This window comes from Ylistrum balloti, unplaced genomic scaffold, assembly GCF_031769215.1.
Source record: "Ylistrum balloti isolate Yb309-2 unplaced genomic scaffold, AGI_CSIRO_Ybal_v1 Utg369734, whole genome shotgun sequence".
Lineage (NCBI taxonomy): Eukaryota > Metazoa > Mollusca > Bivalvia > Pectinida > Pectinidae > Ylistrum > Ylistrum balloti.
This window is the reverse complement of record NW_026781947.1, coordinates 650,784-674,273: the sequence shown is the minus strand read 5'-3', so window position 1 is coordinate 674,273 and position 23,490 is coordinate 650,784. Positions and strand designations below refer to the sequence as shown.

Here is a 23,490-nt window from a genome sequence, read left to right as displayed (position 1 = left end):
TTTGTTTGTGTCTAAACACAGGTGTTCATGGTCCAGATCTAAGTCTCTGTGTAACAGTGTGGGAAAGTAGTGATGGTCAGTCGATCCGTGACACCTGTCATCTTGCCGTGTTTGACATGAACAGATGGTACCATGCACAGATGCCAGCAACTGTCAGGTAAGTTGCATGATATAGACACCACAAAGTAACCTACAGTCAACCTCTCTCAATAGACAACAGAGGTAAGGTTGTGAAATTAACAATTATTATCAGACAATTTGATACTATGCGCCTCTCAACTAATTATTAATGATATAAGGGGCCTGTAGTGTTTCCTGATAATGAGTGTCCCTCAACTAATTTTTTGGCCAGGTCGCACATAGTGCAAATCTGGGTAATGGTGAATGTCAGGCGGGCAGGGAAAGGGGTACCAGTTTTCTAAAATCAACTCCCTAGAGATTTTGACGTAAAAGCTTGAAACTTTGTAGGATGTTTACATATATGTTGAAAATGTGCACCTCTAAATATTGATTCATTCTGGACATTTTTCTTGATTTTCTGGGCTTTAGAACTTGGTCATTTTCCACAGTTTGGCAGGGAAAAGGGGTACAAGTTTTGTAGAATCAACTCCTCCTAGAGTTTTTGACATAGAAGCTTGAAACTTTGTAGGATGTTTATATCATGTTGAAAATGTGCACCTATTAATTTAGGATTCACAAATGACTGCAACTTCTTTCTTCAAATGCCCTTCTTCTGCACCAGTTCATAAAATACAACCAAACTTTCTCACATATAACAAATATTCTACATACTCAACAAATGAAACACCCTTAACTGTCTTATAAATACCATATAACATTGCACTCATCCAGCAACCTGACCAATTGTGGCTTTGCCCCATTTTTAATGATATAAGGAGCCTGTAGTGTTTCCTGATAATGAGTGTCCCTCAACTAATTGTTAATGATGTAAGGGGCCTGTAGTGTTTCCTGATAATGAGTGTCCCTCAACTAATTGTTAATGATGTAAGGGGCCTGTAGTGTTTCCTGATAATGAGTGTCCCTCAACTAATTGTTACTGATGTAAGGGGCCTGTAGTGTTTCCTGATAATGAGTGTCCCTCAACTAATTGTTAATGATGTAAGGGGCCTGTACTGATTCATAACTATAACTTCCTTTAATTACAGAAACATTGCCAGTGTCATGGATACTTGTCCCTACCTTGCCTGTCTGAGTCTGGAGGATGCTGCAGACGTCGCCGCTCCAGACAACATCATAGTAAGTCTCTATTGGCAGTGATAACTTTTGCAAACATCTATTAGTATCTCTTCTCTTTGATAAAGTGTCCAATAATATCTCTACTTCACTTAAAGGTTTTCAATGCAAAATGATTTTCTGTGTAGACTCACTTTATAAGAAATTTAATAAATTAGATTAGTTTAAGCAAACAATTGGAGGGAGGTGAGCACTAAATTGATAAAATGGTTTCTTTTTCAATTTTGAATTAATATTTCGTAAAAAGAAATTGCAAGGACAATCAAAATCAGATTTTGGTATTAATGGACAAGTTTCTTTCGCTGTGATAATTGTTTGAGACTTGTAAGGGTACAATGGTGAGCCTTTAGCAAAGTGTGTATGAATTGTTGTAGGCGGTACACATTGGTACAGAAAGACTGAGAAAATTCACCAACAACTCTCCCATGCCTCCCGAGCAACACTTCTATCCATCTTCTCTGGCATTTGGTAAGTAGTCAAAAATTCAATTTATTTTTTTTAATGTTATTGTGCAAAAAAAAAACCCATAAAACTTCAGATAAACATGGAAAAATAAAACATTTTGACATCCAGTTTGTAGTTTGTTTGATGGTTACTTTGATCATGTACAACGACGTCTGTTACAGTTCTATGGTTATCATGTGTCCCTATTGAGCCTCCAGTAAAGTTTTGCTTTTAGTTGATGCAGAAATTTTGCGTATCCTTCCAATAATTTCCACATGTTGGTTATTAGATTTTTTTCTTCTTGACAGAGGCCTTAATGGTAACAGAGTCAGGATTTGTGAAGGCAAGCTACCTTGGCACACAGCGACAGGTAGGATGATAATATTCTGGCATGATTGTTTCCTTGTAGTGTTGATAAGTTGTAAAATCAGGGCTTTTCCACTCACTTAAGAAAGGGCCTTTTTATCTTATTTTGGAGTGAAAATTATCAGTTGGGAAGAAATTTCACGGATTAGCTATATATTTTTGGGGATTCAGTCATATCATTGAATAGATCAGTAAAATATACATTTCCTTGCAGTGTTGATAACAACTAATACTATAATGATGATTCTGATTTGTATCACTTGTTTGTATTACAGGTTCTTGCCAGTATGAACAAGATGGGCCCCTCCATTCTGTTGAATCCTAAGGAACTGTACGGCCTGAGTGTCTATATGGGACTGCTTCCTCGTCCCTTAGACTCGGCCTTACATCCCCCAGCAGCGGTTAGTCCTAATGCTCACACTTGAGAAATGTCGGATGATTTGATAATAAGATGAACATGGTGAACAGGTTGAAGGTTTTCCAGAACCACAAACCTTACCTGGTAGTTTAGTTCTCATGTTATCAGAAAGAGAGTAATACTGGCTTTGAGGGTCATACTTAGTTCACTCGAGGTAACTTTTCATTCTTTGTTTTGATCAATTTATCAATATTTTATGTTCTTTTCTAGATGGTATAACTATGGTTTTAATGTACTGGGGATTCTCCACACAAAAGTAACTTGTCTTTCCTTAATCTGTTACAGATTGAGATGAGAGAGATGCTGTTGTCCCTGGCTCTCGACTACAACATGATCAGCTTCCTCATCAAATGTGTTCAACAGTGGGCAGCAGGGGGTAAGTAAACCACTACAGTCAGTCTGGTAAGGTAGCAGACACATCTTCACTGGGGGAAAAAATCAGCATGTGAAACCGGTTTATGAATCACAAACTTTTCTGACTTTTTTGTGCATATTTGATTGTAGACTATTTCACGTTCACCAATAAGACAAATTTTGATTTGCTGTTGGTCTTGGTTATATTTGCAGAGTATGTACATGTAGGCTGTACCCTAAAGTTCCTTCTAGACTGGGCATGGGACAAAGTTGGCACCATCAAAAACATCATAGACACCACATGTGAGTTGACATCAAGCAAGTTTCTATATATCCTGAAATTTCATTGTATTTTGTTTACTCTTCAATTTTAAATATCATGAATTGTACAATCATAAACAGGTACTCCATTGTATGACTGGTCAGGAATCACTTTAGATCAGAGATCTGTACAGACGCTGTACCAGTGCCAGCAGAAATTGGAGTATTTGACAACACTCTTCAAAGTCTTGCTGAACCAAGCAGCTCCCACCACAGAGCAGGGTAGGTATTTAGCCAGATGGAAAATGTTCACCTGTAAACCAAACATTTCTTGTTACACATTAGATGTCATTCTCTTATAGTCCTCCAAACACAATTTTTGTGTTTGAAAGATTAATGTTTTCCACAGCAGAGTTTTTAAGATATGTTGTCACCCATTCTTTATGCAATCTTCAGTTTGTAAAGAAGTCTTTCTTTCCACAATCCTTGATACATAGAAGAACTTTTATTTTATACAGTTTTACATTTGGGTCTGGCTTACTGATATAGAGAATGGTTTAAGAACAATTGTCCAGTCGGCTTTTGGTTGATCATCTTTTTTAAGGCAATTTTTAGTCTGCAGTCTTCCATGACTTCAACATGTTGGTTGATCATGTTTTTTAAGGCAGTTTTTAGTCTGCAGTCTTTCATGACTTCAACATGTTGGTTGATCATGTTTTTAAGGCAATTTTTAGTCTGCAGTCTTCCATGACTTCAACATGTTTACAGTTTAATCGTATTTACCACTTATGTTGATTATAATTTGATTTCTGCTCTTTACTTATTTGTTGTTTACAGTTTGTTTTTGTTTACTCTTATTTATACTATTGATTCTGTTTACAGGGTTGGTTGACTTACAGAACAAACTTTGTGCCCTGACTTACGTTACACAACATCTACAGATGGTGCTATGGTTCGTCCGAGTTGGATTGCTTCCAGAACGTGATGGTGTGTGACATATCACTGACTCTAGTTATATAAAAATTTGTACCTGGAAACAAACCTGTCTACATCTATTGCAATTCAAATACCTTAGAACATTTGATATCATTTTTCAGTTAAAGTTTAATTTGGTACCTTTTCTGTGCTGTGATGTATAGCAGTGCTCTCAACTTACCTATGCTTTTTCCTATGTAGATTGCGATGACAGAACAGACCAGCAGTACAGTTACCCAGCCTCAAACCTAGTACATGCCTATAGGACCAAAAGACAGGATTTACACAAACTGCACAGGTAGGTGTTGCTACACAGGTAAGACTTATCTTCTGCTAAAGCTCCTGATATACAAATATTAACTGACTTATTAAAAAGATCCTTTGTATTAGAAAGATCCTTTTAATTTTTAAACTATCAATTAATTCCACCATATACCTCTTACAGCTTCTTGTTAAGTTTTGACCTCTGTGTTCTTACCTGAGTTCTGAGCTCTGTATTCAGACTTCTGTGTGATTGTCTATTATAGTGATCTCGCGGATCCCGACCTTCTGATGATTGATGGCCTTCTGTCACACATGGGGCCAGCTGTCAGGAATCTTTGGAGCCGAGAAGGAGGAGATGGTCTCTATCCCCCACCTAGTCTACATGTAAGTCAGGAATGGTGTCTATCCCCTACCTAGTCTACATGTAAGTCAGAAATGTTCTCTATCCCCCACCTAGTCTACATGTAAGTCAGGAATGGTGTCTATCCCCCACCTAGTCTACATGTAAGTCAGAAATGGTGTCTATCCCCCACCTAGTCTACATGTAAGTCAGGAATGGTCTCTATCCCCCACCTAGTCTACATGTAAGTCAGGAATGGTCTCTATCCCCCACCTAGTCTACATGTAAGTCAGGAATGGTGTCTATCCCCAACCTAGTCTACATGTAAGTCAGGAATGGTGTCTATCCCCCACCTAGTCTACATGTAAGTCAGGAATGGTGTCTATCCCCCACCTAGTCTACATGTAAGTCAGGAATGGTGTCTATCCCCCACCTAGTCTACATGTAAGTCAGGAATGGTGTCTATCCCCCACCTTGTCTACATGTAAGTCAGGAATGGTGTCTATCCCCCACCTAGTCTACATGTAAGTCAGGAATGGTCACTATCCCCCACCTAGTCTACATGTAAGTCAGGAATGGTGTCTATCCCCCACCTATAGTCTACATGTAAGTCAGGAATGGTGTCTGTCCCCCACCTAGTCTACATGTAAGTCAGGAATGGTGTCTATCCCCCACCTAGTCTACATGTAAGTCAGGAATGGTGTCTATCCCCCACCTAGTCTACATGTAAGTCAGGAATGGTCGCTATCCCCCACCTAGTCTACATGTAAGTCAGGAATGGTGTCTATCCCCCACCTAGTCTACATGTAAGTCAGGAATGGTCTCTATCCCCCACCTAGTCTACATGTAAGTCAGGAATGGTGTCTATCCCCCACCTAGTCTACATGTAAGTCAGGAATGGTCGCTATCCCCCACCTAGTCTACATGTAAGTCAGGAATGGTCACTATCCCCCACCTAGTCTACATGTAAGTCAGGAATGGTCACTATCCCCCACCTAGTCTACATGTAAGTCAGGAATGGTGTCTGTCCCCCACCTAGTCTACATTTAATTTTTTGTTTACATACAGGCCCTGCTGAGTATCTACCTTCTAGATGATGTTGATCTTGTTGCCAAACACAGTGTGGTCCTTTACCTCCTCCTCGACCTTGTCTCTCTCGTCAATGCGGAGCGACATCAACAGGTGAGTGATATAACCACCTGTCTATTGTCAGACAGCAGAATTTTTTTTCAGTGGTCTGATTGACATTTTTTTTGTTTTAAATGCAGCAACAATCTTTTCACACTAGAAATTAATTTCTTTTTCAGTTTGTTGACAAGATAAGCAAGTTTTCAAAAACATTTGCTATTCCTCGGAGTGTGGTGAAGCAAGTTCAAGGCTGCTGGCTACTAGACCATAGTGATTTTGAGGTAAGCAGACAAACATGCACTGAAACTTACAGAGGAATGAATATCAACTTGAGGCAAGAAAAAAAATGTCTCATTGTTATAACCGAGTGTACCACTCTATTAAAGACAAAACAGGTTTGAAATTTTCTTATCTGATTTTGAGTGAAAACATAAGCCTGCTGAATTTTGCAAAATGTGAAAAATTGCTTAAACATTTTTCTTTTGATTAGAAACCATGTGTGCACATTCAGTTAACAATAAAACTCAAAAAGGAAGATTTGTTTATCTGAGCGATGTATGATTTAGATGTTGTAGGATTTGTTATGTTGCTTTAATAGAAGTTTAATTCTCAGTCCACTTACTTGTCTTTATCTTTTTGTAAAAGAAAAGAAATTGTGTATTTCTGTATTCATAAAATCGAAGGTTGTATTGAAAATTTGCTAAATTTACTTTTTTTTTTCCTGGCTCAGAGTGATTAATTTGTATAGTGTTATTAATAGCCAAAGTTAAAATGATCCTGATTGCTGTGATCTGTAGGAAGCATTGTCTGTGATATTGGATCCCATGGTCCTGGAGGAGATGGGAAGATGGCAGCATGGTAGGATTATCCGAGCCTTACTCTACCAAGGTGCTAGCAAGATGGCCCTTCGTTATCTGAGTACTGCCCAGCCATCTCTGACTTCACCGGAGGATGTCAAATTGAAGCTGACCGTCTTACTAGCCAGCGGGTATGTCAATTACTCATCAGACTATAGAAATCTGATTTACAGAGTTATGGCCCATTTTGTATGTGTCTTAACCAATACTGTTCTGTTGCTATACAGCAGCTAACTATATGGCACTCATGCTTCTCTGGTTGTTGTGCAAAACAAATATGTGAATGCTTAAAGTAATCTCAGTGGGATTAAGCACCCACAGCACATGGATGTCAAACTAATGGGACTGATGACAGAACTCATTAGACATCAATGAAGACTTCTGTTCTGTTACTGTATAAATTCGGATTGCTGTTAACAAATGCCTAAGTCACTTTAATCTTTATACCAATAGTTATTGAAGTTACTATGACTACAGTAATGTTTGACGATATTGAAGTGACCTTGACTACAGTAATGTTTGATGATATTGAAGTGACCTTGACTACAGTGATGTTGGATGATATTGAAGTGACTTGGCTACAGTGATGTTTGATGATATTGAAGTGACTTTGACTACAGTAATGTTTGATGATATTCCAGACTGACTGCCGAGGCTTTAGAGTATCAGAGGACTTACAGAGACCAGGTCAACATGCATGACTTGCTCTTCCATCTGTTTCTGGGCTGTCAACAGAGTAAGTTGTAGGGGAAGAAAATACTGGAAAATTTATGGGAAAACAACCTGTGTCTGCAAATATGTTTTTTCTTGCATGCATGGAATGAACACTTTCTAATTATTAAGTTGGCAGGTCTTTCTCAAAGTCAGACTACCCAAAATTTTAACTCTAATAAAATGTAAACTAGAAATAGAATTCCGTTATTTCTCATGAATGTATTCAGAAGAGACACATCAGTGTATAATGTTGACCTGATACAGGACATATTTATCATCTTAAAACATTTTATAAATATTAACAAAAAAATAACTCCCATTGTCAACAGGATTTAATACTGTTGAAATAAGTTTGTCAACAAAACTTGTGTGATTTATTCCAGTAAAACATCCATCCCAACCTTAGACTCTAAGTTTTGTTTAGGACTATTCTACTAAAACATCTATCCAAACCCAGGACTCCCAAGTTTTTTAGGGTTATTTCAGTAAAACATCTATCCAAACCGGGGACTCCCCAAGTTTTTTTAGGGCTATTCTACTAAAACATCTATTCCACCCCAGGACTCCAGGTTTTGTTTAGGGCTCTTCGAGTAAAACATCTATCCCACCCCAGGACTCTTTTTAAGGGTTATTAAACCAAGTTTTGTAGGACACCACCTGTAGAATTTGATTGATGATTTGCTTAGAAGTAATAGGCAGGAAACCAAATAATGGATAGAAGTGATGTATTTTAGAGTTCTCGAGTCATGTAGATGTTTTAATGGAATAGCCTTACAACATTGTTATTTACATATATCAGTAGTATATAGATATATGCCTAGGTTCTTTTATAAGCCAAAGCTAATGTTTTCATAGTATATATATCAAGTTATTTTCTGAACAGTGAAAACCATGGACCAGCTTCTCCAGTTACCTCTGACAGAGGCAGAAGAGCACCACCTGGTCAGGTATTTGACAGAGAGTTCAGAACCTCACTCCCAGGAAGTCCTAGTGCTGCACTATCTCCAGCGAGCCCGATATGTTGAAGCTATCCAACTCAACGAGAAGCTTAAGCAGACAGTATTTGTAAGTACTGACATTATAAGAGCCGTGATTTAACTGATGGTTATGACACATCTACAGCACCCTATCTTATTGTCTTGTAGTAAGTCCCTGATTTTGAGTCAGAGATTATGTGTTTGGCCCCTGGGCTTATCTTGATGAATATATGCTGATAAGAATTGAAATAAGGCTGATGTGTGGCTTCAATGTGACTTGTCCATAGCACCCTGTCTATAGTGTCTTATGTTCAGCACCCTGTCTTTGTGTCGTATGTTCAGCACCCTGTCTATCGTGTCTTATGTTCAGCGCCCTGTCTATAGTGTCTTATGTTCAGCACCCTGTCTTTGTGTCGTATGTTCAGCACCCTGTCTTTCGTGTCGTATGTTCAGCGCCCTGTCTATCGTGTCTTATGTTCAACGCCCTGTCTACAGTGTTTTATGTTCAGCGCCCTGTCTATAGTGTCTTATGTTCAGCACCCTGTCTTTGTGTCGTATGTTCAACGCCCTGTCTATAGTGTCTTATGTTCAGCACCCTGTCTATCGTGTCTTATGTTCAACGCCCTGTCTACAGTGTTTTATGTTCAGCGCCCTGTCTTGTCTATGTTCAGTGTCTTTGTGTCGTATGTTCAACGCCCTGTCTACAGCGTTTTATGTGTTCTTTGTGTCGTATGTTCAACGCCCTGTCAACAGTGTTTTATGTTCAGCGCCCTGTCTATAGTGTCTTATGTTCAACACCCTGTCTATAGTGTCTTATGTTAAACACCCTGTCTACAGTGCCTTATGTTCAGTGCCCTGTATTGAGGTGTTGTATGTAACACTTTACCCTGTATTTGATTAAGACATCAGTGTCACTGATCCTGGGCTGATTTGATAATGTAAAACCCAACTTCACTGACAGCTTGAATTTCATTATATCTAGCATAGTTATCCAATCAAAGAAGACTATTTCTCATCTTTCACACACATTACTATTACCATATTGCCACAAGTAACAGTTATAACAACATTTCTCATTGATTGACAAGCTTACCCATCATAAAACCTTGTTTCTCAGTGCTTGGGTTCATTATACAGCCCAAAATGACTTTCTGCAAGGTCTTGTGAAAAATTTTTGTTATTTTTTAAGGCCGAGACTAGCTCAAAGGCACGTGAGAGAGTAGCGGCAAGGAACGCGATTGTGGATGGTTTCATGTCTGTGTTGTCAGGTGCCCAAAAGAAACTCATTTTTGAGAATCACAACATTCCAAAGAAGAATATGGTGCAAAAGAGAGAAGGTAGTGTATCGCGAGGATTTCATACTGTGCCACTTTCACAGCCATGTAACGATTCTGTCATTCTGTATTCAAATTCAATTATATTGAGCAGTTACAATCACAGTACTATATAAATACTGCATTTAGACTTTTTCTTGTGATATTATACTCATGAATATGATGAAAATATAATATCATTTCTGTTTTACCTACAGTGAAGAAGCCGAAGCCTTTATCGACGACTGTAACCCATAGTAGTCACACTCGTGTGGTGTCACAAGCTTCTTTGTTCCTCGAGGTCGCTGAGAAGGTGCAGGAGGTAAAACAGGAGGACACCCCAGAGAAGTAGGTGTAAAGACAAGCTCTATTAAATATCCTCAGACAATGAGCTCTTCATATTGTTTTCCTTCTGTATTATTTTTTTCTTTTGACATTAAAGATTATGAATACAATTTCTGGTAAACTACAGAGGTTAAAAACAACATTTACTTGTTTACATTGTTCTTTTATGCTAAGTTTTGTGCAATTTTGTTGAAAAGATTGATAATTAAATGCCTTTTTGGAAGAAATTCAGTCAAAAGATTTGTGTCTGCCAAATTGATGACTGATTGATACATTGTTTCTCTAGGTTAAGTGAAGATCCTGTTGGACCATTTGTGTGTACCCCCATCACACCAAAGCCTCAGTCTCGACTCAGGTAGGTTTTGTGTGTTTCCTCACATTAAAGTAACTGATAGGGGAGAAGGGATTGGGGGCAAAATCTTGCTCAAATGACAGTTATAAATTTTTTGTTAATGAAGCTGACCTGCTGATGTTTTACACTGATTGTTTATATAGCTGACTTGTTTGTTTTCTCTAGCTTATCTCAGCCTGTAACCTATCCAAAGATCTGTAAAGACTCTGAGAGTGGACTGAAGGCCACACCCTGGCGACCTGCTGCTTTGTCATCTCTGACACCTTTCTCAAATTCCAAGAGTCCATCCACACATTTGTCTAAAAGGTATGTCTTTGTGTTCATGTAAGCTTCCCTTTCTTTAATTCTTGTGATTTCTACTGAATCAGCGAAAATAATTGAAGTGCTTATGTTCTTGCCATTATTCTTTTGCTGGGCAAGTCCTGTCTTCATCCCAACTTCAGTTATATCTACCTGTTGTGAAATGATACGCGATTGGCTAAGATAAAACATTCTTAGGAAATTTTTGAATGCCAGCGAATCAGAAAGGACCTTAAAAAAGCTGCATGGTTTTTAATTTATAATTTCATGGATGCATCTGGAAGTTCAGTGTAGTTTATAAATGTGATTTTCTAAAAAACCAAAAGTTTAAAAATTGGTAAGGAATTTGATGATTGTAAAGCAAGTAATTTGCAATAAGCATAAGAACCCAGATAGACAGCACAAGTTGTGAATGAAAACAATGCTGAATTGTATTTGTGTTTAAAACATCCACAAGGTAAAGTGTATTTCCTACTGAATTTGTAGGAGATCTAAGATATTTGGAGCAGAAGTGTTGAACATGCTGGAAACTCCAAAGGTACAAAGGCGGACCCCAGTAAAGAAGCAGCCGTCACTGTCTGCCCGCGCTACACCTCAGTCCATTCTCAAAGTGAAAAGGTTTCTGGTGAGGTCTCCCTCCAGTCAGCTGTCACCATCACAGACAAGTATAGAAGGTGAGTTCTGGGGAAAGTGAAGTCTTCTCAGATAAACAAAATAGTAGACAGGTATATCTGATCTCCCTCCAGTCTGTTGTCACCATCACAGATGGGTATAGAAGGTGAGTTCTGTAGAAAGTGAAGTCTTCTCAGGCAAACAAAAAAGACGCTTTGAATATTTCTGTTCAAGTCACACACACAGGTATCTAGGTGTGTGGAAAATATAAAATAGACAGATATATCTGATCTCCCTCCAGTCTGTTGTCACCATCACAGATGGGTATAGTTCTTAAAAGTAAGTAATAGAAGAAAATAGACAGGTATATCTGATCTCCAGTCTGTAACCATCACAGATGATAATGAGTTCTGTATGAAGTCTTCTGTTAAATAAGAGAATAACTGTATATGCATCTTGTTATGCTCCTAGATGGGTATAGAAGGTGAGTTCTGGAAAGGTGGCATATATCTGCATTGCACCATCACAGATGGGTATAGAAGGTGAGTTCTGTAGAAAGTGAAGTCTTGTAAGAAGAGAATAGACCTATCATTCTTCTGTTGTCACCATCACAGATGGGTATTGAGTTCAGAATTTATACAAAGAGTCAATTATATCTGATCTCCCTCCAGTCTGTTGTCACCGTCACAGATGGGTATAAAAGGTGAGTTCTGTAGAAAGTGAAGTCTTCTCGGATAAACAAAAAAGACGCTTTAAATATTTTTGTCCAAGTCACACACACAGGTATCTAGGTGTATGGAAAATATATGATGATGACTTCAAATAACTCTGATAGATTAAACTAAGTAATAGATGACATTGTACAGCATACTTAACCTTGATAATACATAGCTATCTGTTAAATATAACTGTTATGCATTTGTAATGATCCTACCATAAAAAGGGAAAGGTGGCATATAGCATTGCCCATGTCTGTCCTGTTCCCTATTCAATGTAAGCACCTAGCAACTTCTTTCTTGGTAGATTTTGGTCAAATTTATACAAAGGTCAATTATGAGTATACTTTGGAAAGCATTGTGTTTTAGGGGCCCAAGGTCAAGGCTATGGTCACCCTTGATTTATGTAGGAAATCATCACCTGATTCATTTTAAACAAAAGTAACTTACCATTCATCCATGAAATTTGGTCAAACTTTATGCAACTGTCAAGTATGAGTGTGCTTTGGACACTGGTGTTTCAAGAGTTCAAGGTCAAGGCCAAGGTCAGGGGTGCATAATAATTTTATAGAACACTGAAACTAATTTTTTTTTTCTTTTCACATACACATTCTAGTTACTCCAAACGAGCTTGGTATACTTACGTTTGCTAAAGGTTGAAAAAAATCTTTTTTTTTTTGATGTACATAAGATGTTTTGCATTATTGTTGCTTTATATCCTATTAATAGCCAGGGTCATATAAAGATGTGCGTGGTTTGGATGGTAGAGTTCCTATAGAAAAACTACCAACATGCACCCAGTACTGCCCCATGTAGGCCTCAAACCCACAACCTAGAGGTGGAGGGCATGAAACTTCTCGGTATATTGGCAAAAGTTCTGAATGAGTGAAGTATCGGATCAGATAAAATTATTGATGATTTTTTTTTTTTTGATAAAGTCCCATTTTCACTTGTAGATACAAACCAGTCATCAGTCTCCAAGCCATTTGCTAAGAAGTTAGGATTCCATGAGTCATCATTACCAGCCTCCCCCAGAACTGTGTCCTTTGTTGACACACCTAAAGACGTACCTTCAGCTCCCATGCCGAAACATCTCCACTTCTCAGGGGTCAAGGGGCAAAGGCCTCCAAAAGGTCAAAGATCACCTGTAACTCCTCCTAGCCCAAGATCTCTTAAAGACCGCAGTCCAACACCAGAAAGGTACAGCAAAATTGTGATTTTCTTATACGATATTCATTACAGTGGTAGTGGGTTAATCTCATCTAAATATGATCGGTCTACATTTCATTTGACTTCCATTTCTTTGTTGAATCTGAATTATCTTCTTTCATGCATGTTGATCTTTGGAGAGAGTCGTTTGGATTTCATGTTGTTTTATTGATATTTGTAGCATTTCACGTTCCCCCAAGAACTTCGCTAAGATGGATGATCTACGACGCCCTCCTCTCCACGACGAGAGGAAACTGTCTCACCCTGTGATCACTATGGACTTGGATGATGATGACATCACATTCAAATTTGATACAGGTGATACCAGTAAGTGTAAGGTGTTTTGTTTTCAAGTCAAGTTCTTAAGTTGAAACCTTATCCTTGTAGTAAGTAGGTGAGGATAAGTACACAAGGAGCAAAGTTTTGGTAAACTTTGTTAACTATTTAGAGTGGAGTCATGTGACTTAATAGACATGTTGCAGGTTCATTGCCAACAGTGAAGGTTGTGGTCCTGCAAGCCAGTCTACTTAAGTGATGAGTTTTAATATGGGCAGGGCTCTCACACCCCATTTTGGGACTGGGGCCCGGGGCCCTTAGAATTGGGAAAAATAATGGTGTTTTCCTTAGAATTGGGAAAACCAGGGGTCTAAATTGGGAAAAAAAGATACTATTTTGCATTGGATATTCGGCCCCAAATTTGGCAGATCATGAGCCCTGATGGGCAGAAATGAAGAGCTTTGGTTGTAATGTATAGCTGAAAACCTAATGTTAGGGTCGTTTACAGAATCAGGATAATTTGTGCCTTCTTGTGAGGAAAGATTTTTACAAGGTATAGAGAACAGAGGATGCTGCCTCTTTCATTTTACCTACTGTTATTGTGAACCAGCCAATAATGTTACCATGACCACTAAACAATGTCCAGTGACATTAAACCTTATACAAAGGTCAGCAATTTCAGTATCTTGTATTTGCTAGCGTTTCAGTGTTGTAAGGTCAGGTCACTGTTACTATTTATAGAAAATCATTGACTTATTCATTGACATTGCTTAAGTAATTTTCTTTGTCAACAGATATGACACCAGAGGTAGATGAGAGTACAGAGACATTCAACACTCCATCTTCTCCGCCAGGGAATGTTACAGCCCCCTCTTCTGAGGCAGCCATGCAGTCGTCTCCTCTGGGGGGTATTATAGAAGGTGTAGACAAGCTGCCTGCATCACCTGAATTACCAGCACCCTTTACTTCACTGAGAGAGAGTCACGACAGCCCCCTCAGGCTGCGACAGAGTCCCCTGGTGAAAAGTTTGCCGCGCTCACCAACTGTGAAACTTTCAAAGTCACCCATTAGGGGTAGATACACTCCTAAATACCAGCAGTATGAAGAGGGGCCCAGCAGGCTGGAGGAGGAATCTGTTAAGGAGCCGAGTGTTACATTAGGTGATAAGGAAGAACCTATAGAAATTGATCTGACAGAGGATGAGGACATGGTCTCAGACGATGTTAAAAATGTATCTATGGATGACCGTGTGCAAAGTGCCAGTCAGATTATAAGTGGGAGTGTGTCACCGTCTTTAAAAACTAATCGATTAGAAGCAGGTAATTTAGAGTCTGTACCGCCTCCTTCTGAGCGAGTGTTCTCCGAGCAGTCTGGTCGGCAGTCCTTGTTCATGGAGGCAGACAGCAGCAGCATGGAAGTGTCAGATTCAGTTGCTCAAGTCGGACAGATTCGGCATGTGTCTTTCAGCACCGAGCTTGTCCCAGCTGAGGAAATTGAAGGCTCTGTGGAGTTGCAATGTGCATCATCAAGTATAGACAGAAATGAGAATGCAAATTCACAAACAGATGAAGTACCAGAGGTAAACTCATCCGTACTGGTGCAGGGGGAAGATAAACCCCTGGAAATTACTATACCTGAGGTTGATTCTGTAGGTCCCCCATCTCCGCGCAAGTCTCCACGCCTGTCTAGGGCTAGTGAGGAGGCAGATACTGGTATACAGTCAACTACTAAAACTGGCACACCACCTACCACCCCAAAACAAAGTTCAAAAAGTTCATCCGCCTCGCCTAAACGTTCACCAAAACCTCGCAAGGAAGCGGTAAAAGATATGCGAGAACAGCTTGTGATTGAAGTGAGCCAAGCAGAGACCAACAGTAGTCCCCCTTCTCCAAGACGTTCGCCTCGGTTTACACTGCAGGTAAGTGTTCAGTGTTTATCAAACATCTAATTAAGTAGACCAGTCCATCTCTAAGTCATTCCTCTTTATTAATTAGTCTGCTTTAATTAGCATCAAATATTGGATATAAAAGCCATTCACCCAAATCAATATTAATGACATGTTGATTGATTGATGGTATTTTGATGTTTGAACAGGAGGATGACAGTGAGAGCCCAGTTCCTGCTTTGTCACCACGGATACCGCCAACCCCTCCAGAGTCCGGCCAGGACTCTCCAACGAAATCACAGGACATGGTCAGTATTCCTTTTTTTCATTTTCTTCAAGAGAATGAGCTTGGAGAATTTCTTTTGATCATAGAATTTTTTTATTGTTACAGTTACTAGAGACACCTGACATGTCATGTCCAGTCATTGTTTGATCTATCTGAAAATTAGTTTTAGTAACAGTCTGAAGAATGTTGAAAATATTGTTATATTTAGGGTGATTGGACAAAATAGAGATCTGGGGATATCATCAGTATTGTCAGTTCTAGTTTGTCCTGATGAAATATGACAGCTGATATAACTGAATCAGGACCAATAGATATTATGTTGGGGTGGGCAGCCCATATAGTGTCCTTACCTTACAATTCCAGAGTTTTAAACACAAGAGGATGTCAGTATGCTTTTCAGGAAGGTTCAAGCCGTTTAAAATCAAAATATCTGAATTTCATATTGCAGTCGAAGACATTTTCCTGGTTTACATAGTTCTGTGAAATATTATATTACAGGCGAGAAAGGCAAAGTCCATTAGTCCTACCCGCATATCGGTAGTTACCCCAACTCGAAAATCTGCACGACAGCAAAAACAGGAAGTACACATGTATGATACACAGGCCAACATCAATACAGACCCTGTAACCCCTACCCGCCGCTCATCAAGAAAGCTTAAAGAGCCTGTGCAGAAAATAGAATTTGAGGAGATGGGTTCTGGAGGCCCTCTAACACTCCCACACCAAGAAAGTGCCAAGGCTGCTGATTCTTCCTCACAGGAACCAACAACACCTACAAGGCGCGGCCGTTCTAAGAAAAAGCCTGATCCTCTAATCGACTCTACCTCACAGGAGCCGACAACACCTACAAGGCGCGGCCGTTCTAGAACACAGTCTACCGCAGTTGTTGATTCCAAGTCTCAGGAGTCAACCACACCCACAAGAAAAAGTCGTCAAGGTTCTCTTCAAGTTGAGGACAACACAATGCCTACTCCACAGGAACCAACTACACCCACAAGGCGTGGTCGTTCCAAGGTTCAGCCAACCTCAGATGTGAAATCTGAGGACTCAACTATACTTCAGAAGGCTATTACACCAACTAGACAGACAAGGCAGTCTAGACTCTCCGCAACTATTCCTGAAACTGTCCCCTCCCCACAGGAACCTACAACACCTACAAGACGGAGTCGGCGCGGCACAATCACCGATACTTCAGCTTCTCTGGAACCTACAACGCCCACAAGGCGGGGTCGAACAAAGGCTGGGGACAGCACCTTACACCAGGAAGAGTCAGTTCTGAAAACACCAACCTGCCAATCAACTGTCACCACCAAGACTGAAGGTGAGTGTCTGGGAGGTGAAATAAATATCCCAAGTTTTCTCAGTATTTTTTTTTTTATTTCAAAAGGAATATGAATTATGAATTTCATAGATATCACTACTGTAGCAGTTAAAAAATGTGTTTTGATATCATGATATTGGCTTCAATAAGTTATCATGTATCCAGACAGATGTCAACATTTATGTTCTTAGTGGCTGTAATTTTATGTCCCCCTGGATTGAAAGATCAAGGCATATGTTTTTTTTGCTGTTTTTCTGTTGTCAACCCTTACCTTGTCCATAACTTGAATCCCGTAAGAGGTAGAGCTTTCATATTAAATAGAGTGCTGTGACCTTTGACATACATTTGAAATATTTTAACATTGGCCATAACTAATACACCATGAGAGGTAGGACAAGAATTATGAATGAGTCCGACGGTAGAGTTCAGTTTGAGTAATTTCATTTCAGGATTTGTAAGAATATATTACTGCTTTGTAAGGTATATTGAGAATTAAGCATGTCTTATTAGTTGCACTTTTATGATCAACAGAATTTGTGGCAGCAAGCTCATTCACATTTGCCGAACCTGTATTAATGGACTTCAAACAGGGTAAGTAACTCTAGTATAATTGGGGATCAGCTGTTAACAGCTTCTCAAAAGATCTTGTGTACATTACTTCATGTTGATTTAAGTTGTCTGCCATAAGAGGAGAATTTATAATTGAATGGCCCAAACAAACGTAATTTTTATTGTAAAGCTGTAATGTAGTGATCAACTCGTGCAAGTGTACATATTGTAGCAGAGACTAACTAGATAGGTGTTTGATTTGAAATATCTGGCTTTTTTAGATGTCATTTAGAAAATAATCGAATGATTTTAAATTTTCGGATAGATATATATATATATATGAACATATCAATACCTTTCTTAATCTTAGAGTTGGATGTGTTTTAAAAACATGTCTCTGTTGGGAAATAAACAAAAAACGGTCAGGAGATCCAACCATCAATAATTAACCTCTCCATTTGTGTAAAATTATGTCCCAGGTTTTAAGGACACTCCAAAATACATCTCAGTCAGTCAGGACACTTCATAATATGTCCCAGCCTGGTAGGTCTTGTCAAATACATCTCCGCCTTTACAGACACTTTAGAGTACATCCCAGCCTGTAAGGACACTGCACCCTTCATCCCAGCATTATAGGACGATTCATAATATCTCCCAGCCTGGTAGGATATGTCACAATATATCTCAGCCTTTATGGACACATCACAGTATGTCCCAGTCTGTGAAGGCAATTTATCATACATTCCTGCCTGTTAAAACACTTTACAGTTTGTCCTAGCATGTTAGAACACTTAACAGTTTGTCCTAGCCTGTAAAGACCCTTCACATTATGTCCAAACCTGTAAAGACCCTTCACTTGATGTCCAAACCTGTTAAGACCCTTCACATTATGTCCAAACCTGTAAGGACACTTTCACATTATGTCCAAACCTGTAAAGACCCCTTCACTTTATGTCCAAATCTGTCAAGACCCTTCACATTATGTCCAAACCTGTAAAGACCCTTCATATTATGTCCAAACCTGTAAAGACCCTTCACTTTATGTCCAAACCTGTAAAGACCCTTCACTTTATGTCCAAATCTGAAAGGACACTTCACAGTGTGACCAAGCATATTAGGACACTTCTTGATTGGCCTAGTCTGTTATGACACTTAACAATATGTCCAAACCTGTTTAACGACACTTCACAATGTATCCCAGCCTGTAAGGACACTTCACAATGTATCCCAGCCTGTAAGGACACTTCACAGTATGCCCCAGCCTGTCAGGACACTTCACAGTATGCCCCAGCCTGTAAGGACACTTCACAGTATGCCCCAGCCTGTCAGGACACTTCACAGTATGCCCCAGTCTGTCAGGACCCTTCACACCCTAAAAGGACATGCAGCTGTTACTTTGTTGTATTTTTAGGTCATCTGGACCCAAAGGGTCCGATGACCTATAGTCATCATGCTTCGTCCGTCGTCGTCCACCGTGCGCCGTCCGCTGTCCGCCGTGCGCCGTCCGTAAACTTTTCATTCAAACGACTTCTTCTCAAATACTAGAAGGTCTAGGGGGCTAATACTTGGCACAGAGGATACTGGCATGGAGCTCTACCAAGTTTGTTCAAATGAATGACCTTGACCCACTTTAAAGGTCACAGGGGTCAAATATGTTAAAATCTTTAAACAACTTCTTCTCATTAACCAAAAGGCTCAGAGTGTAGATATTGGGCCTGTGGCATGCTGGGATGAAGGGCTATCAAGTTTGTTTAAATGAATGACTTTGAACAACTTTCAAGGTCACAGGGGTCAAATATGTCAAAATCTTTAAATAACTTCTCAAATACTAGAAGGCCTAGGGGGCTAATACTTGGCCCATAGCATGCTGGCATGGAGCCCTACAAAGTTTGTTCAAATGAATGACCTTGGCCCACTTTCAAGGTCACAGGGGTCAAATATGTTAAAATATACAAAGGACTTCATCTCAATAAGCAAAAGTCTATGAGTGCCGATATTGGGTCTGTAGCATGCTGGGAGGAAAGGTTACCAAGTTTATTTAAATGAATGACCTTGAACAACTTTCAAGGTCGCAGGGGTCAAATATGTCAAAATCTTTAAATAACTTCTTCTCAAGAAGGCCTAGGGGGCTAATACTTGGCCCATAGCATGCTGGCATGGAGCCCTACAAAGTTTGTTCAAATGAATGACCTTGGCCCACTTTCAAGGTCACAGGGGTCAAATATGTTAAAATATACAAAGGACTTCATCTCAATAAGCAAAAGTCTATGAGTGCCGTATTGGGTCTGTAGCATGCTGGGAGGAAAGGCTACCAAGTTTATTCAAATGAATGACCTTGACCCACTTTAAAGTCACAGGGGTCAAATATGTTAAAATCTTTAAACAACTTCTTCTCAATAACCAAAAGGCTCAGATTGCTGATATTGTGCCTGTGGCATGCTGGGATGAAGGGCTATCAAGTTGTTTAAATGAATGACCTTGAACAACTTTCAAGGTCACAGGGGTCAAATTTGTCAAAATCTTTAAATAACTTCTTCTCAAATACTAGAAGGCCTAGGGGGCTAATACTTGGCCCATAGCATGCTGGCATGGAGCCCTACAAAGTTTGTTCAAATGAATGACCTTGGCCCACTTTCAAGGTCACAAGGGTCAAATATGTTAAAATATACAAAGGACTTCATCTCAATAAGCAAAAGTCTATGAGTGCCGATATTGGGTCTGTAGCATGCTGGGAGGAAAGGTTACCAAGTTTATTTAAATGAATGACTTTGAACAACTTTCAAGGTCGCAGGGGTCAAATATGTCAAAATCTTTAAATAACTTCTTCTCAAATACTAGAAGGCCTAGGGGGCTAATACTTGGCCAATATCATGCTGGCATGGAGCCCTACAAAGTTTGTTCAAATGAATGACCTTGGCCCACTTTCAAGGTCACAGGGGTCAAATATGTTAAAATATACAAAGGACTTCATCTCAATAAGCAAAAGTCTATGAGTGCCGATATTGGGTCTGTAGCATGCTGGGAGGAAAGGCTACCAAGTTTATTCAAATGAATGACCTCAACCCACTTTAAAGGTCACAGGGGTCAAATATGTTAAAATCTTTAAACGACTTCTTCTAATTAACCAAAAGGCTCAGAGTGTAGATATTGGGCCTGTGACATGCTGGGATGAAGGACTACCAAGTTTGTTCAAATGAATGACCTTGACCCACTTTAAAGTCACAGGGGTCAAATATGTTAAAATCTTTAAACAACTTCTTCTCAATAACCAAAAGGCTCAGATTGCTGATATTGTGCCTGTGGCATGCTGGGATGAAGGGCTATCAAGTTGTTTAAATGAATGACCTTGAACAACTTTCAAGGTCACAGGGGTCAAATATGTCAAAATCTTTAAATAACTTCTTCTCAAATACTAGAAGGCCTAGGGGGCTAATACTTGGCCCATAGCATGCTGGCATGGAGCCCTACAAAGTTTGTTCAAATGAATGACCTTGGCCCACTTTCAAGGTCACAAGGGTCAAATATGTTAAAATATACAAAGGACTTCATCTCAATAAGCAAAAGTCTATGAGTGCTGATATTGGGTCTGTAGCATGCTGGGAGGAAAGGTTACCAAGTTTATTTAAATGAATGACTTTGAACAACTTTCAAGGTCGCAGGGGTCAAATATGTCAAAATCTTTAAATAACTTCTTCTCAAATACTAGAAGGCCTAGGGGGCTAATACTTGGCCCATAGCATGCTGGCATGGAGCCCTACAAAGTTTGTTCAAATGAATGACCTTGGCCCACTTTCAAGGTCACAGGGGTCAAATATGTTAAAATATACAAAGGACTTCATCTCAATAAGCAAAAGTCTATGAGTGCCGATATTGGGTCTGTAGCATGCTGGGAGGAAAGGCTACCAAGTTTATTCAAATGAATGACCTCAACCCACTTTCAAGGTCACAGGGGTCAAATATGTTAAAATATACAAACGACTTCTTCTCAACAAGCAAAAGTCCATGAGTGCTGATATTGGGCCTGTAAGATGCTTGGAGGAGAGGCTACCAAGTTTGTTCAAATGAATGACCTCAACCCACTTTCTAGGTTTGGTTTGCTTTTTGTCAGATGACCGTTAAGGCCCATGGGCCTCTTGTTCTTTATACATATTCTCTGATGTTTTAAGAATTGTCCATTTTCTATCACAGATGAAGAAGTGAAGCCATCAACACCATTAAAATCCTTTATATTCTCACCACCAATTACACGATCACGGGAGAGCTTCTACAGGTTGCAGGCTGCAAGGAAACGTAGCAGTCGGGAGCTGGAGCTGAAGTCCGAAACAGAAACCATGACCCCATCTTCAATCCTGCTTCCTCCTCCACCAGAAGTCGCACCACCACCCCAACCTGTCCCTGTAAAGAAAGAGAAAAAGGCCACTAGGAAAACGTAATACCCTTTAAGACACCCCATTCCTTCTGCAGTCACCTTTCACTTTAGTGTTTGGATACTAAGAAGGCTTGATCCATTAAATGTTACTCTTTTTGAGGGTTTCTAATTTTTGCTATTTTAGAGAATGGAATAATTTGCAAAAATATACCTTGAAATGAAATTAATAGAGAAAAACCATAGTCTATTTCATGACATCCATATGAAATACATCTTTTAAGCTTTTATTAATGGTAGCCCTGTGTGATGATAGCTAAGAAACAAAACCAAAAAAATAGTACATATGAAAAGTAAAATTCTTGTTGGGAAATGAGATGGCACTATTATGACAGACTTGTGTATGGTTTTATTGTAGAAAGAAGAAAGTTGTTGAGGAAGAGACGATTGTGTTAGTGAGTCCTATCAAGGAGGAGAACGATCGACCAGCTAGGAGAATGGTGACACGTCAACGAGCAAAGAAAGAGGATGTTGTTCCCACTAAGACGCTCCGTGGATCAGAACCTGGTAAGGCTTCTCGCCTGAGGTCAAAGAGAAAGCCAGTCAAACTGTGATTTACAAACTCCACAATATTATATGGTATAGGGAACTAAGGCACTCCAAGGAACTTAACCCGTCGAGGAATCAAGGTGGAGTTTCAGGAGAAAGCTGATTAAACTACAATTTACAAATTGTGCGGTATTATGTGGTTTAGAGCGCTGGAATCAAAGGATCTGTGTTCATAAACAAACCCTGTTAACTATTGTACAGACCATGTGATGGGTTACAGTCCTTGTCATGTGTTTGCATTACTGCCAAACGTTGCTAGGAATTGTCCCTGAGACACAATAGCCACTGTTTATACAGGAACGGTGCCAGATATGTGATCATAGACTCTGTAACATTTTCTCTGTGAATTGTGCAATAGATTCCAAAATTGATGAATGAATTGCTCAAGAAAAATTACCCATAAGGAGGCTGATTTTGATGTGTGTGTATTTCTCCAACTTTATCATGGAAATTTACATAAGACAAAAGATTTGGATTTATACCACAGAATACATGCATTGTCTACAAATTTTAATTTTTTGTTCGAAATCTTGTTTTCTTTTTGCATTGCTTCTTCAGGATATACATCATCTGCAAAATTTAACCACACAATCCTGTTACTATTGTAATAGTATTATAAATTCAATCATACATTTTAAGTGTTGGCATGCAAAACCTGAAGGCATTTTTTGTAAAGTGGTAACATAAGAAATAAATTGGTTTATGTAAAAAAAAAAATTACGTGTCTTTTATTGATCAATGGAAATTGGATTATTGACTTCATAACATTACCATTTATTTGATGAAATACAGTGGACTGATGATAATCTGGACAGTGATAGTCCTGAGAACTCCCAATTCAGATGGACATGTTAGGGATTTCTATACCATTAATTGTACTCACCTGTCAGGAAATTTTAATTTCAGTTCAATTTTGCCTGGAAATAAAGATATCTGAATTATCGAGGTCCACTGTACTTCTTCATGCCTTGCACATTATGGGAGTTGGTTTAGAACTCA

The 23,490-nt window shown here is 39.3% G+C and overlaps 1 protein-coding gene across 1 annotated transcript in view; it reads left to right on the top strand.

The window, feature by feature from the left end:
• The window catches only part of LOC132543022 (protein ELYS-like), a 28,582-nt gene extending 5,092 nt beyond the window's left edge, over window positions 1–23,490 (top strand). The window contains exons 10-38 of the mRNA XM_060206477.1: window positions 22–157; window positions 1,167–1,257; window positions 1,629–1,722; window positions 2,007–2,068; window positions 2,340–2,465; window positions 2,768–2,858; window positions 3,050–3,139; window positions 3,239–3,379; window positions 3,980–4,084; window positions 4,274–4,370; window positions 4,600–4,720; window positions 5,745–5,858; window positions 5,984–6,085; window positions 6,602–6,792; window positions 7,303–7,397; window positions 8,259–8,440; window positions 9,542–9,689; window positions 9,884–10,013; window positions 10,297–10,365; window positions 10,528–10,668; window positions 11,149–11,336; window positions 12,947–13,190; window positions 13,381–13,526; window positions 14,270–15,393; window positions 15,570–15,668; window positions 16,145–16,967; window positions 17,499–17,558; window positions 21,705–21,945; window positions 22,301–23,490. Of these exons, the coding sequence (XP_060062460.1) occupies window positions 22–157; window positions 1,167–1,257; window positions 1,629–1,722; window positions 2,007–2,068; window positions 2,340–2,465; window positions 2,768–2,858; window positions 3,050–3,139; window positions 3,239–3,379; window positions 3,980–4,084; window positions 4,274–4,370; window positions 4,600–4,720; window positions 5,745–5,858; window positions 5,984–6,085; window positions 6,602–6,792; window positions 7,303–7,397; window positions 8,259–8,440; window positions 9,542–9,689; window positions 9,884–10,013; window positions 10,297–10,365; window positions 10,528–10,668; window positions 11,149–11,336; window positions 12,947–13,190; window positions 13,381–13,526; window positions 14,270–15,393; window positions 15,570–15,668; window positions 16,145–16,967; window positions 17,499–17,558; window positions 21,705–21,945; window positions 22,301–22,496 (5,447 nt within the window). The 3' untranslated portion in view covers window positions 22,497–23,490. The remainder of the gene's footprint in view (window positions 1–21; window positions 158–1,166; window positions 1,258–1,628; window positions 1,723–2,006; window positions 2,069–2,339; window positions 2,466–2,767; window positions 2,859–3,049; window positions 3,140–3,238; window positions 3,380–3,979; window positions 4,085–4,273; window positions 4,371–4,599; window positions 4,721–5,744; window positions 5,859–5,983; window positions 6,086–6,601; window positions 6,793–7,302; window positions 7,398–8,258; window positions 8,441–9,541; window positions 9,690–9,883; window positions 10,014–10,296; window positions 10,366–10,527; window positions 10,669–11,148; window positions 11,337–12,946; window positions 13,191–13,380; window positions 13,527–14,269; window positions 15,394–15,569; window positions 15,669–16,144; window positions 16,968–17,498; window positions 17,559–21,704; window positions 21,946–22,300) is intronic.